General features: G+C 56.4%; 2 protein-coding genes across 2 annotated transcripts; both read right to left on the minus strand.

Moving 5' to 3' along the window:
* Positions 1-1,991: 1,991 nt before the first annotated feature.
* On the minus strand, positions 1,992-7,060 carry LOC145513985 (uncharacterized). The gene is made up of 3 exons (XM_081511078.1): positions 3,609-7,060; positions 2,897-3,209; positions 1,992-2,640 (listed from the first exon to the last, which is right to left on the minus strand). Exons 1-3 carry the CDS (start codon positions 3,741-3,743, stop codon positions 2,018-2,020), a joined length of 1,071 nt encoding a protein of 356 aa, XP_081367204.1. The 5' UTR covers positions 3,744-7,060; the 3' UTR covers positions 1,992-2,017.
* Positions 7,061-9,636: 2,576 nt separating this feature from the next.
* LOC145513984 (uncharacterized) lies at positions 9,637-11,443 on the minus strand. Its single transcript, XM_081511076.1, has 3 exons — positions 11,252-11,443; positions 10,540-10,852; positions 9,637-10,283 (listed from the first exon to the last, which is right to left on the minus strand). The coding sequence occupies exons 1-3, from the start codon at positions 11,384-11,386 to the stop codon at positions 9,661-9,663; spliced, it is 1,071 nt and encodes a 356-aa protein (XP_081367202.1). The 5' UTR covers positions 11,387-11,443; the 3' UTR covers positions 9,637-9,660.
* Positions 11,444-11,662: the final 219 nt, after the last annotated feature.

An 11,662-nucleotide genomic window follows, 5' to 3' on the forward strand; every position in this document is an offset into this window, starting at 1 on the left:
GGTTTTCTGCCCAGCTGGCTAAGGGGAGTCCCTGGAAATGCAAGGGTGTGGGTTTTGGCAGACTTCAGGGAAGACATGCCAGATGAGCCTGGGAGACTCCAGCTTAATCTGGATTCAGGAGATATCTCTTCGGGCCAGCTAGTAATTGTAGGATAAGCCTAATGAGTCTTCACAGGATGAAGAGAGTAACGTGCCAAGGTAGCAATCGATGTCCTCCTTCGAGAGGATGAAGCTGGTGCTCAGAGAAGGGGGGAACTTGGCCACAGCAAGGAGGTGTGCACCCAGACAGAACCCCCAGATCCGGCCATTTGAGCTCAGGGAGGCCACTGGTGTGGCTTGTCCCTGTGGCAGGGGCCGAGGCACGCAGCCCACCCTGATTCCTGCGGGGGCCTGACTTGGGAAGTGCCATCTGGTAGCTTTGAGACTCACCAAACCAAATTGCACTGGAGAGGGGAAGGACACCTTCCTTCATCCACCCCCCACCCCCGCCGGATTCCCACATACCCTGACCCCTTTCTCTGGATTTCGGAGCCATTTCCAGAGTCCCGCTCATATGACCTCATTCGAAGTGCACTGTGGACGAGCTGCCATCTGCAGCTGCTACCACAGCAGCCAAGGGCTTTAGCTCCCGAGTACCTCCCTTCCTTTGGAACTTGGGGGCCCTCTACTCCCCACTTGCACACCACAGACCTTTGCTGAGGATTGTGGGGACCCTCACTCAGTTTGCAGCACGTTGTAGCCATCCCTGTCCTCTCAATACCTCCCTTGCCACTCAGCTTGTGAGCTCCTTTGGAGCAGCGTGGCCCACCTGGCTGCAACGGAAGAGACACAGCTGACAGGGAAACAACAGCTTAGATCTGACAGCCGGAAAGCTCTGTCAAAAGGGACCTCCCTCTTCACACCGTAGAGGCTGTAGGAGCCGCCAGGGTTTGGGAACCAGTGCTGGGGCCAAAATGACTCCACAGCTGTTTTCCTTCCTGGGGAGGGTTCTGGCTCCAGTGGGAATGGCTCAAGTCTCCTAAGGTTCTGAAAGCCCACTGTGTGCAGATTCATGGTACACAGAGAGGAGAAGGTGGAGTCCTGCCCTGGAGGTGGGCACAGCTCACGGATGAGCCAGGCAGGCAGGCAGGCAGGCAGGGCATGAGAACACCTGAGCTGCCTTCATGAGTGAACGGTGTGGGGGCAGAGGAAGAGAAGCCGGTCTGCTCCCTCATGTGGTGCCCAGGGCAGGTTGTCCCCAGAGGAAACCCTTACGACGGTGAGGACTATCACTGCTGTTTCCCAAGGGGTTCCGTCGGTGCGTGTCTTCCCCGGAGCGGTCAGGCCGTCTCTAAAGTACACTGGCCATGGGCATTGCCTCTCCTTGGAACTTCCCATGTGTTTCTCTTTTTTATGGAACAGTGATTTTTCTAGAGGGGTTCTGGGCCACAAGGTTGTTGGGTCATTTTCTAGCCTTCTGTCGTGAAGAACGCTTTCCTGGGCGTTGGGGTGGTTTGTTGTTCCAGCTCCCTTTCCTGGCTTCTTTTGGGAGCTGGTGCAACAAGAGGAGCTCAGCCTCTGCCTTCTGGCTGAGATGTCACCCTTCAAACAGCAATGCCTGCCTGGAGATAATGATGGCATTTGCCAAAAGGGCTTCGTTTGGCACATGATATCTTGAAAGGACGTACACCGTCCTTTCAGCTATCAAAGGCTAGTTCAAATGACATAAAAATGAGAACTCTCCAATGGAGTCTTACAGTAGGTGGAGAGTCCGAAAAAAACTCCTTCAGTCATTTCACTGAGAGTCATTGATTGGGGACACCAAGAATATAGGAAGGAATGCAGAAAGAAAAGGTGAAGTTGTGTTCAGGATCGGGGGGAGGGATGAACAGGGCGTGCTTGCCTTGAATCCAGGCTTTGTTGGGGGGTGGGGCATAAAGATCGAACGGGTCTGAAACTACAAAGTGGTGATGGTAACACAGTATCACCAGAGTTACACAACAGTGTTCCCAAATTGCAACAATGATGAAAAAGTTTACTAATCCCAACTTAACCAAGAGAAATACAGGAAACCATACAAAAAATGAAACATCACCAGAAAGGTGGAAACAAACCAAATGCAAAGCAGTTCAGGGGAAAGGAACTCCATGTCCCCTGGGGGCAGACGGAGTTGCCGGCCTCCACGGTGAGCAGACAGGGATGGAGGCTGCAGAGCCGACCGCTCCCCTGGACGTGGTGTTTCCGGCAAGGGCTCTGGGTCTCTGTCCAGAGCGGGGGCTCGTTCTTCCTGCAGGGGCGGGTGAGTCATCGTCGGCGTCTGGGTGTTGCGCGGGAGCCAGGGCAGGCTCTCCCTGCCGAGGCGGTGACTCCTCCTCTGCCTCGGGTTCTCCTGCCAAAGCCCGAGCAGGTACAGGTGCACGTGGAGGTGGAGGTTCTGGCTGAGGGGGTGGGACATCAGTGCCTGGGGCTGGGGGTCCTGCAGGCACGCAGATCCGATCTGCCCGGTGTGCTGGCCAGTACCCAGCTGGCCTGGTGTCTCTGCGAGGGCAAGTCTCGGTTCTCCATCTGGCCTCGGTGGATCCCTGGGTCCTGCACCTGGAGCCACCACCTCTGTAGGGACAGGTCTGGGAAGTAGAGCCTGGTTCCAGTTGGAGGCCAGTGCTAGAGCCGGGGGAGAAGCAAAGTTTGCCCACAGGCCAGCCTTGGCATGTGCGTATCCCGGGACAGAAAGCTTCCAAGAGATTCCCAAAGAATACCCCGGGTCGGATGTCTTTTGGGACTGAAGTGTGCAAGATGGGGGTGGGGGTGTGAGGCCAGCGCTTGCTGCAGGCCCAGCAGCATCTTTCGGGGACTCGTCCCTGTGTAGCTCAGCACCCCCTCCCCACACACTCCCGTGCACCAGCCCCAGCGTCCTCACCTCTGTGCTCTGGCGTGCTGGGCTCCAGGTCCTCCTGCTGCCTCAGAGGCCGGGGTTCTCGGGACTCTGGGTCGGAGCCGGGTGTGCTGAGCTCCGTGGCAGCCTCAGACTGGGCCGCCGGGTGTATCCTGGGTGGTGTCTCGGCAGCAGGCCTTCCCCGCCTCCGCTTCGCCCCCGGTGGGGCTGATGCCTCCGTGGGCACGCTCACCTGGAGCCTGCACTGGGCCTCACGGGCGGGGGGGTGGTGCTCCGACCCCTCCCTCCGGGAGGTGGACGGGGTGTCCCCGTCCTCGGCCTCATCACGTGGGAAGCTCTGCAACGACAGTGACCGTCAGCCAGCCGTGCTGGGAGTTTTCCGAGCTGGGCCTGGCCAGTGGAGCCGCTGCTTCTGCCTGCTCGAACTTCTCTTCCCAGAAGGGTCAGAGACGTGTGTCTGCTCAGATCCCCACCCGGGAGGAAAGAGACCCACCTGAGGGTGTGAGGTCAGCCTGGGCGGCCGGCGCTGCCCGCACTCTCCCCATCCCACCCAGCCTGCTCTCCCCTGGGGTGTGGACACAACTTGTCCACAGGCTTCTGACCCCACATCCGCCTGGGCTTCCTTGAGGGAGACACACCCCGAGAAACCCGCATCCACACACACAGGCAAAGGACCCGGTGTTTCCGGGTGGCATGGGAGAGGTGGCCTGGCCCCGCCTGGGGCTCCCCGTGTTACCTTTCTGTTTCTCCGGGCAAAGGGCCAGAGGCCTCTCGGGGGTGCCCTGAGCCAACGTCGACAGGGTGCCCACGCACACTGCCTGTGAGCTTTCCTGAGGCCCCGGCCTCTGGGCAGGGGCAAACAGCAGAACATCCTGGCAGCAAGTGATCTGGCTGGGGGCTCCTCTCCGCTCTGGAGGCCTGGATACCCGGGTTGCGGGTTCTGTTGGGTTCTGTTGCTGGCAGGTCACATCATTTCCTGGGGTTCATGCTGAGGTCCCTTCCCCAAAACTTCCCAAGGGAATCTCTGGGTTTCTGACTGCTCGACCACCCCCCTTAGGCCATGTGCAGGCACAGTGACAGCCACACAGCCCAGCCCACAGCCCTGGGGAGGCCTGGGTGCAGCCAGGGCCTGAGCTCCGAGGACCCCGCTGCTCTCAGACCAGGCTCCTTCTTCTCATAAGTGGTGTGGCCCTGGACAAGCATATGCCCCTCAGGGTTTCCCCAGTCTCTCCATCTGCAGAGTGGGGGTCATTCTCCCATCTGTTTCCTAGGTCTGTCGGCCTACGAGCAGCTCCATGCCTCTCCACCTGGGGCCGATATCACGTGGAGCTTGTGCGCTGAGACTTCAGAAAGAAAGACGCCATCCAGGGCTGACACAGCACAGAATGGGGCAGAACGAGGCCTGGATGCGCCGTGGTACCCAGGAAAAGGCACTCCCCCTCCTGACTGTTTTGAGACCCCGCATGCAAGTTGGAGGACCGAAAGGAAGACTCGAAGGTCTCCCTCTCTTATAGAAAAGAGTAGCCAACTTTCTGGTCCTCTGTTTCCATTGAGATTCTGTTCAAGTGTCCCAGCTCGGCTTCTGCGGGTGGCTGAGCTTCTAATGGCTCCCTGCGTTCTTGTCTTTTCCTCTCCAAACCTTCCGTCCTTTTCCCCCTTCTGGGGTGGATGGGCGCTGTCATTGCTTCTACCTTCGAGACAGATTGATGAAAAGTCTGGACCATCGACTCCTTTCCTCTCTTTGGTTCCGTGTCTCTCTCTGGCTGTGTCCCTCTCTTTTCCTTTCTCGATTCAGTCTGTGCCTTCCTCTTTCTCTCTCGTGTGTGGATGGATGGATGCTAGGAATGCCCATGTATATGATTAGATGAGGGTTATGTTTTAGGGATAGGTTAGAGGGAGAGAAAGGCTTTAGGTCGGAGTTGGTCATGGGGGAAGGGTCAAGGGTGGTGGTGGTGTTTCTTGGAATCTGAGTGCTGTGCATTCTTCGTCTCTTTCCATATGAACCCCTTCTCAGATACACCACTTGCAAGGAGTCTCTCATGTTCCGTTTCCTATCTTTTGCATTTGTGAATGCTTAGCTTCTCTGTTGTGAAGAGGTTCCATTGGATGGAAACCCATTGGTGTACTTGGTTTCCCTCTTCCCCTTACTTGAAGAGACCCATTTCTACCTCCGCCCAGCAAATGGCAAGGAGACTCTGATGTTAAGGAGCCTTTGACCTACGCTTCTTTCTAGCTATCTCATGACATCAGTCTTTAGGGTGAGGTTTTTCCCCGATATTGAGGTGGTGTGAGATCAAAACCAATAGCGTTCTTCAGATGTAGCTGTCTGGTTTTCCCATGGACATTGATTGAAGAGGCTTTCTTGTTCCCATTTGGATATTCTCCCCTTCTGTGTCAGAGATGAGTTGACCATGGATGCCGGGGTTTGTTTCTGGACCCTCAACTTTATTCCATCGATCTGGATCTGTGTGTGTTGTTGTATTCCCAATAGCATACCGTCCTGCTGCTGCCGCTGCGGCTAAGTCACTTCAGTCGTGTCTGACTCTGCGCGACCCCATGGCCTGCAGCCTACCAGGCTCCTCCGTCCAGGGCATTTTCCAGGCAAGAGTACTGGAGTGGGTCGCCATCGCCTTCTCCGATACTCTCCTGAGGATCCTAGTTTGGTCGTCTAATTTCCTTTCACACAACCTTGGATGTCCGTATCGGGGCTTTTTCGTCGGATTGTATTGACAATTTAGGCTCTTTTCTGTTTCCGTAACCCCTTTTGCAATTCTTTGTTCGGTGCGAAAATGCATTGGCATTTTGGGAGGAATAGCATCGAAGCTGTGGATTGCCTTGTGGGGCTGTGACATCATTTTCCCAATAGGAATTCTTTCAAGCCCTGAGCACAGCTTCTCTTTCCAGTGATTGGTGTGGGCTTGATCTTCTTTCTTCCATCTCTCGCCGTTTTGTGAGAACAGGTCCTTCCTTCCCTTCTGGGTTAGATGGACTCGTGGGTATCACTTCAGTGAATGGCATTGTCAGTGGGGGTGATAATTCCCTTCTCATTGGAAGACTTTGCTGTGAGTATTAGAAGTGCAAGTGATTTCTCTTCCCCTTCCTCCCTGTCCATCTCTCAGAGCCACCGGGAAACAGAGGCCTCATCCAGGGTCACACAGGCCTGAGGGAGTGCAACTAGACTGTTGTTTCTTCAGGCCCTCAGTGCTGGACATCATCCGGGATACTCTGTGTGTGTCTTCCTCAGTCTGGTGTCCCTTCAGACCTTTCCCTAGTTTTCACAGGCTTGTTGTGTTGGTGTTCTTTGTCTGTTTGGAGACACGTCCTTGAGAAGCTTTGTGTTTCCACTCATTCGTCTCGCGATGTATGACCTGTCTTTTGCTTTTGTAATGAGGTCTTGCCCACAGTAGATATCTTTGATTTTGCAAAGTCCACTGTATTCTCTGGGTTGTTTTGTGGACTGCCTTTTAGTTTTGTGTGTGAAGACTCAAAGCACGTGTCCGGTTTCTGCTCATTGTTCTTCTAGATTTGTGACAAGTTTTCATGGAAACTTTGTCTAGGGATAACTGGAAGTGAACTCGGTGTAAGGTGTCAAGCCTCCATCTCCATTCATGTCATGCCCTGCAGTTTCCAATTCCCTGTTCCTGAGTGGTTTTGGAGACCTTGTGGGAAGTTTGGTTGCATCGGAGTTTGCATTTCCACCTTGAGTAGATAGATTCACACTGTTCTGCCCTCAGGGACACTGTCAAGGGGGAGTGAGGAGCAGCCTGCACTTCCAGCAGTGACCACACGGTGGGGCGAGTGCTGCTCTCCCCTCTGGGAGCCCCAGGCCACAGGCATCCCAGTGAGGAGCCAGCTCTGTGCTCAGCTGAAAGGAGTTAGTCTCTCAGGAGCCTCTGAGCCCTTGCCTTTGGATCACCCAGGGTGGGCATTTACTGTGACAGAAAAAAATTGCCCTGAATTCCATGGACGGAAGAGCCTGGCTGTGTAGAGTTCGTGAGTTGCCGTGAATCAGACACAACTGAGGACACAAAAACTCAATAGACTAAAACACTTTTTGGGGGTGGGGGGAGTGAAAGGGGGTGATGTGGGGTTTTTTGTCTTATATAATAGCCAAGGGAAATCTAGTTTAAACCTAAATTCACATAGATGGGAAAGGTATAGCTCTCCGTCACCCTATTAAAAAAAAAAAAAAAAGACTTAACTTTTCTGAAAGTTTATTTAGTAGCTTCCTTGAGCAGTTCATTGTGAAGCATTTTTTTTTTTTTTCTGTGACATTGGCCTCATTAAAAAGTACGGTTTGCCTTTACTGGATAATTTTGTTCATTGGTTTGTTAGGGAATCTTGGTAATATTTGAGTTTCCTGGGGAGCATGGTCACATGACCTGGCCCTGGCCAATCGGTGCATTCCACCTCCCTGGCCACTGTGATTGGCTCCGGACTGGGGCAGTGCCCAATCGGGGCCCAGGGCCGGGCCTCACGTTGGAAGCCAGGGGAAGACGAGCTCTCGTCCTGCTGGGGTAGGGGAAGGGGTGGGGCCGGGGGAGGTCAGGCTCCAGCAGTGGGAGGGGCTTGAGGTCCGCCTGCGGCAGTTGGTGACCTTCCTGCTCCCCTCAGGGCAGAGCCGCCGGCCTGAGAATGAGGGCGCTGCTGAGCCCAGGGGCTGGGATGGCCCGTTGCTGCTGTGGTCCCAGAGCTCCACCCGAGACCTGAGGGAGGCCGTCTGCCCGTGAGTCCTCTCCCGCTTGTCTGTCAGCTTGTTTGAAGCATGCTGGGTTTTCTGCCCAGCTGGCTAAGGGGAGTCCCTGGAAATGCAAGGGTGTGGGTTTTGGCAGACTTCAGGGAAGACATGCCAGATGAGCCTGGGAGACTCCAGCTTAATCTGGATTCAGGAGATATCTCTTCGGGCCAGCTAGTAATTGTAGGATAAGCCTAATGAGTCTTCACAGGATGAAGAGAGTAACGTGCCAAGGTAGCAATCGATGTCCTCCTTCGAGAGGATGAAGCTGGTGCTCAGAGAAGGGGGGAACTTGGCCACAGCAAGGAGGTGTGCACCCAGACAGAACCCCCAGATCCGGCCATTTGAGCTCAGGGAGGCCACTGGTGTGGCTTGTCCCTGTGGCAGGGGCCGAGGCACGCAGCCCACCCTGATTCCTGCGGGGGCCTGACTTGGGAAGTGCCATCTGGTAGCTTTGAGACTCACCAAACCAAATTGCACTGGAGAGGGGAAGGACACCTTCCTTCATCCACCCCCCACCCCCGCCGGATTCCCACATACCCTGACCCCTTTCTCTGGATTTCGGAGCCATTTCCAGAGTCCCGCTCATATGACCTCATTCGAAGTGCACTGTGGACGAGCTGCCATCTGCAGCTGCTACCACAGCAGCCAAGGGCTTTAGCTCCCGAGTACCTCCCTTCCTTTGGAACTTGGGGGCCCTCTACTCCCCACTTGCACACCACAGACCTTTGCTGAGGATTGTGGGGACCCTCACTCAGTTTGCAGCACGTTGTAGCCATCCCTGTCCTCTCAATACCTCCCTTGCCACTCAGCTTGTGAGCTCCTTTGGAGCAGCGTGGCCCACCTGGCTGCAACGGAAGAGACACAGCTGACAGGGAAACAACAGCTTAGATCTGACAGCCGGAAAGCTCTGTCAAAAGGGACCTCCCTCTTCACACCGTAGAGGCTGTAGGAGCCGCCAGGGTTTGGGAACCAGTGCTGGGGCCAAAATGACTCCACAGCTGTTTTCCTTCCTGGGGAGGGTTCTGGCTCCAGTGGGAATGGCTCAAGTCTCCTAAGGTTCTGAAAGCCCACTGTGTGCAGATTCATGGTACACAGAGAGGAGAAGGTGGAGTCCTGCCCTGGAGGTGGGCACAGCTCACGGATGAGCCAGGCAGGCAGGCAGGCAGGCAGGGCATGAGAACACCTGAGCTGCCTTCATGAGTGAACGGTGTGGGGGCAGAGGAAGAGAAGCCGGTCTGCTCCCTCATGTGGTGCCCAGGGCAGGTTGTCCCCAGAGGAAACCCTTACGACGGTGAGGACTATCACTGCTGTTTCCCAAGGGGTTCCGTCGGTGCGTGTCTTCCCCGGAGCGGTCAGGCCGTCTCTAAAGTACACTGGCCATGGGCATTGCCTCTCCTTGGAACTTCCCATGTGTTTCTCTTTTTTATGGAACAGTGATTTTTCTAGAGGGGTTCTGGGCCACAAGGTTGTTGGGTCATTTTCTAGCCTTCTGTCGTGAAGAACGCTTTCCTGGGCGTTGGGGTGGTTTGTTGTTCCAGCTCCCTTTCCTGGCTTCTTTTGGGAGCTGGTGCAACAAGAGGAGCTCAGCCTCTGCCTTCTGGCTGAGATGTCACCCTTCAAACAGCAATGCCTGCCTGGAGATAATGATGGCATTTGCCAAAAGGGCTTCGTTTGGCACATGATATCTTGAAAGGACGTACACCGTCCTTTCAGCTATCAAAGGCTAGTTCAAATGACATAAAAATGAGAACTCTCCAATGGAGTCTTACAGTAGGTGGAGAGTCCGAAAAAAACTCCTTCAGTCATTTCACTGAGAGTCATTGATTGGGGACACCAAGAATATAGGAAGGAATGCAGAAAGAAAAGGTGAAGTTGTGTTCAGGATCGGGGGGAGGGATGAACAGGGCGTGCTTGCCTTGAATCCAGGCTTTGTTGGGGGGTGGGGCATAAAGATCGAACGGGTCTGAAACTACAAAGTGGTGATGGTAACACAGTATCACCAGAGTTACACAACAGTGTTCCCAAATTGCAACAATGATGAAAAAGTTTACTAATCCCAACTTAACCAAGAGAAATACAGGAAACCATACAAAAAATGAAACATCACCAGAAAGGTGGAAACAAACCAAATGCAAAGCAGTTCAGGGGAAAGGAACTCCATGTCCCCTGGGGGCAGACGGAGTTGCCGGCCTCCACGGTGAGCAGACAGGGATGGAGGCTGCAGAGCCGACCGCTCCCCTGGACGTGGTGTTTCCGGCAAGGGCTCTGGGTCTCTGTCCAGAGCGGGGGCTCGTTCTTCCTGCAGGGGCGGGTGAGTCATCGTCGGCGTCTGGGTGTTGCGCGGGAGCCAGGGCAGGCTCTCCCTGCCGAGGCGGTGACTCCTCCTCTGCCTCGGGTTCTCCTGCCAAAGCCCGAGCAGGTACAGGTGCACGTGGAGGTGGAGGTTCTGGCTGAGGGGGTGGGACATCAGTGCCTGGGGCTGGGGGTCCTGCAGGCACGCAGATCCGATCTGCCCGGTGTGCTGGCCAGTACCCAGCTGGCCTGGTGTCTCTGCGAGGGCAAGTCTCGGTTCTCCATCTGGCCTCGGTGGATCCCTGGGTCCTGCACCTGGAGCCACCACCTCTGTAGGGACAGGTCTGGGAAGTAGAGCCTGGTTCCAGTTGGAGGCCAGTGCTAGAGCCGGGGGAGAAGCAAAGTTTGCCCACAGGCCAGCCTTGGCATGTGCGTATCCCGGGACAGAAAGCTTCCAAGAGATTCCCAAAGAATACCCCGGGTCGGATGTCTTTTGGGACTGAAGTGTGCAAGATGGGGGTGGGGGTGTGAGGCCAGCGCTTGCTGCAGGCCCAGCAGCATCTTTCGGGGACTCGTCCCTGTGTAGCTCAGCACCCCCTCCCCACACACTCCCGTGCACCAGCCCCAGCGTCCTCACCTCTGTGCTCTGGCGTGCTGGGCTCCAGGTCCTCCTGCTGCCTCAGAGGCCGGGGTTCTCGGGACTCTGGGTCGGAGCCGGGTGTGCTGAGCTCCGTGGCAGCCTCAGACTGGGCCGCCGGGTGTATCCTGGGCGGTGTCTCGGCAGCAGGCCTTCCCCGCCTCCGCTTCGCCCCCGGTGGGGCTGATGCCTCCGTGGGCACGCTCACCTGGAGCCTGCACTGGGCCTCACGGGCGGGGGGGTGGTGCTCCGACCCCTCCCTCCGGGAGGTGGACGGGGTGTCCCCGTCCTCGGCCTCATCACGTGGGAAGCTCTGCAACGACAGTGACCGTCAGCCAGCCGTGCTGGGAGTTTTCCGAGCTGGGCCTGGCCAGTGGAGCCGCTGCTTCTGCCTGCTCGAACTTCTCTTCCCAGAAGGGTCAGAGACGTGTGTCTGCTCAGATCCCCACCCGGGAGGAAAGAGACCCACCTGAGGGTGTGAGGTCAGCCTGGGCGGCCGGCGCTGCCCGCACTCTCCCCATCCCACCCAGCCTGCTCTCCCCTGGGGTGTGGACACAACTTGTCCACAGGCTTCTGACCCCACATCCGCCTGGGCTTCCTTGAGGGAGACACACCCCGAGAAACCCGCATCCACACACACAGGCAAAGGACCCGGTGTTTCCGGGTGGCATGGGAGAGGTGGCCTGGCCCCGCCTGGGGCTCCCCGTGTTACCTTTCTGTTTCTCCGGGCAAAGGGCCAGAGGCCTCTCGGGGGTGCCCTGAGCCAACGTCGACAGGGTGCCCACGCACACTGCCTGTGAGCTTTCCTGAGGCCCCGGCCTCTGGGCAGGGGCAAACAGCAGAACATCCTGGCAGCAAGTGATCTGGCTGGGGGCTCCTCTCCGCTCTGGAGGCCTGGATACCCGGGTTGCGGGTTCTGTTGGGTTCTGTTGCTGGCAGGTCACATCATTTCCTGGGGTTCGTGCTGAGGTCCCTTCCCCAAAACTTCCCAAGGGAATCTCTGGGTTTCTGACTGCTCGACCACCCCCCTTAGGCCATGTGCAGGCACAGTGACAGCCACACAGCCCAGCCCACAGCCCTGGGGAGGCCTGGGTGCAGCCAGGGCCTGAGCTCCGAGGACCCC

This window comes from Giraffa tippelskirchi, chromosome 7 (genome assembly GCF_054371585.1).
Source record: "Giraffa tippelskirchi isolate mGirTip1 chromosome 7, T2T-mGirTip1v1.2.pri, whole genome shotgun sequence".
Lineage (NCBI taxonomy): Eukaryota > Metazoa > Chordata > Mammalia > Artiodactyla > Giraffidae > Giraffa > Giraffa tippelskirchi.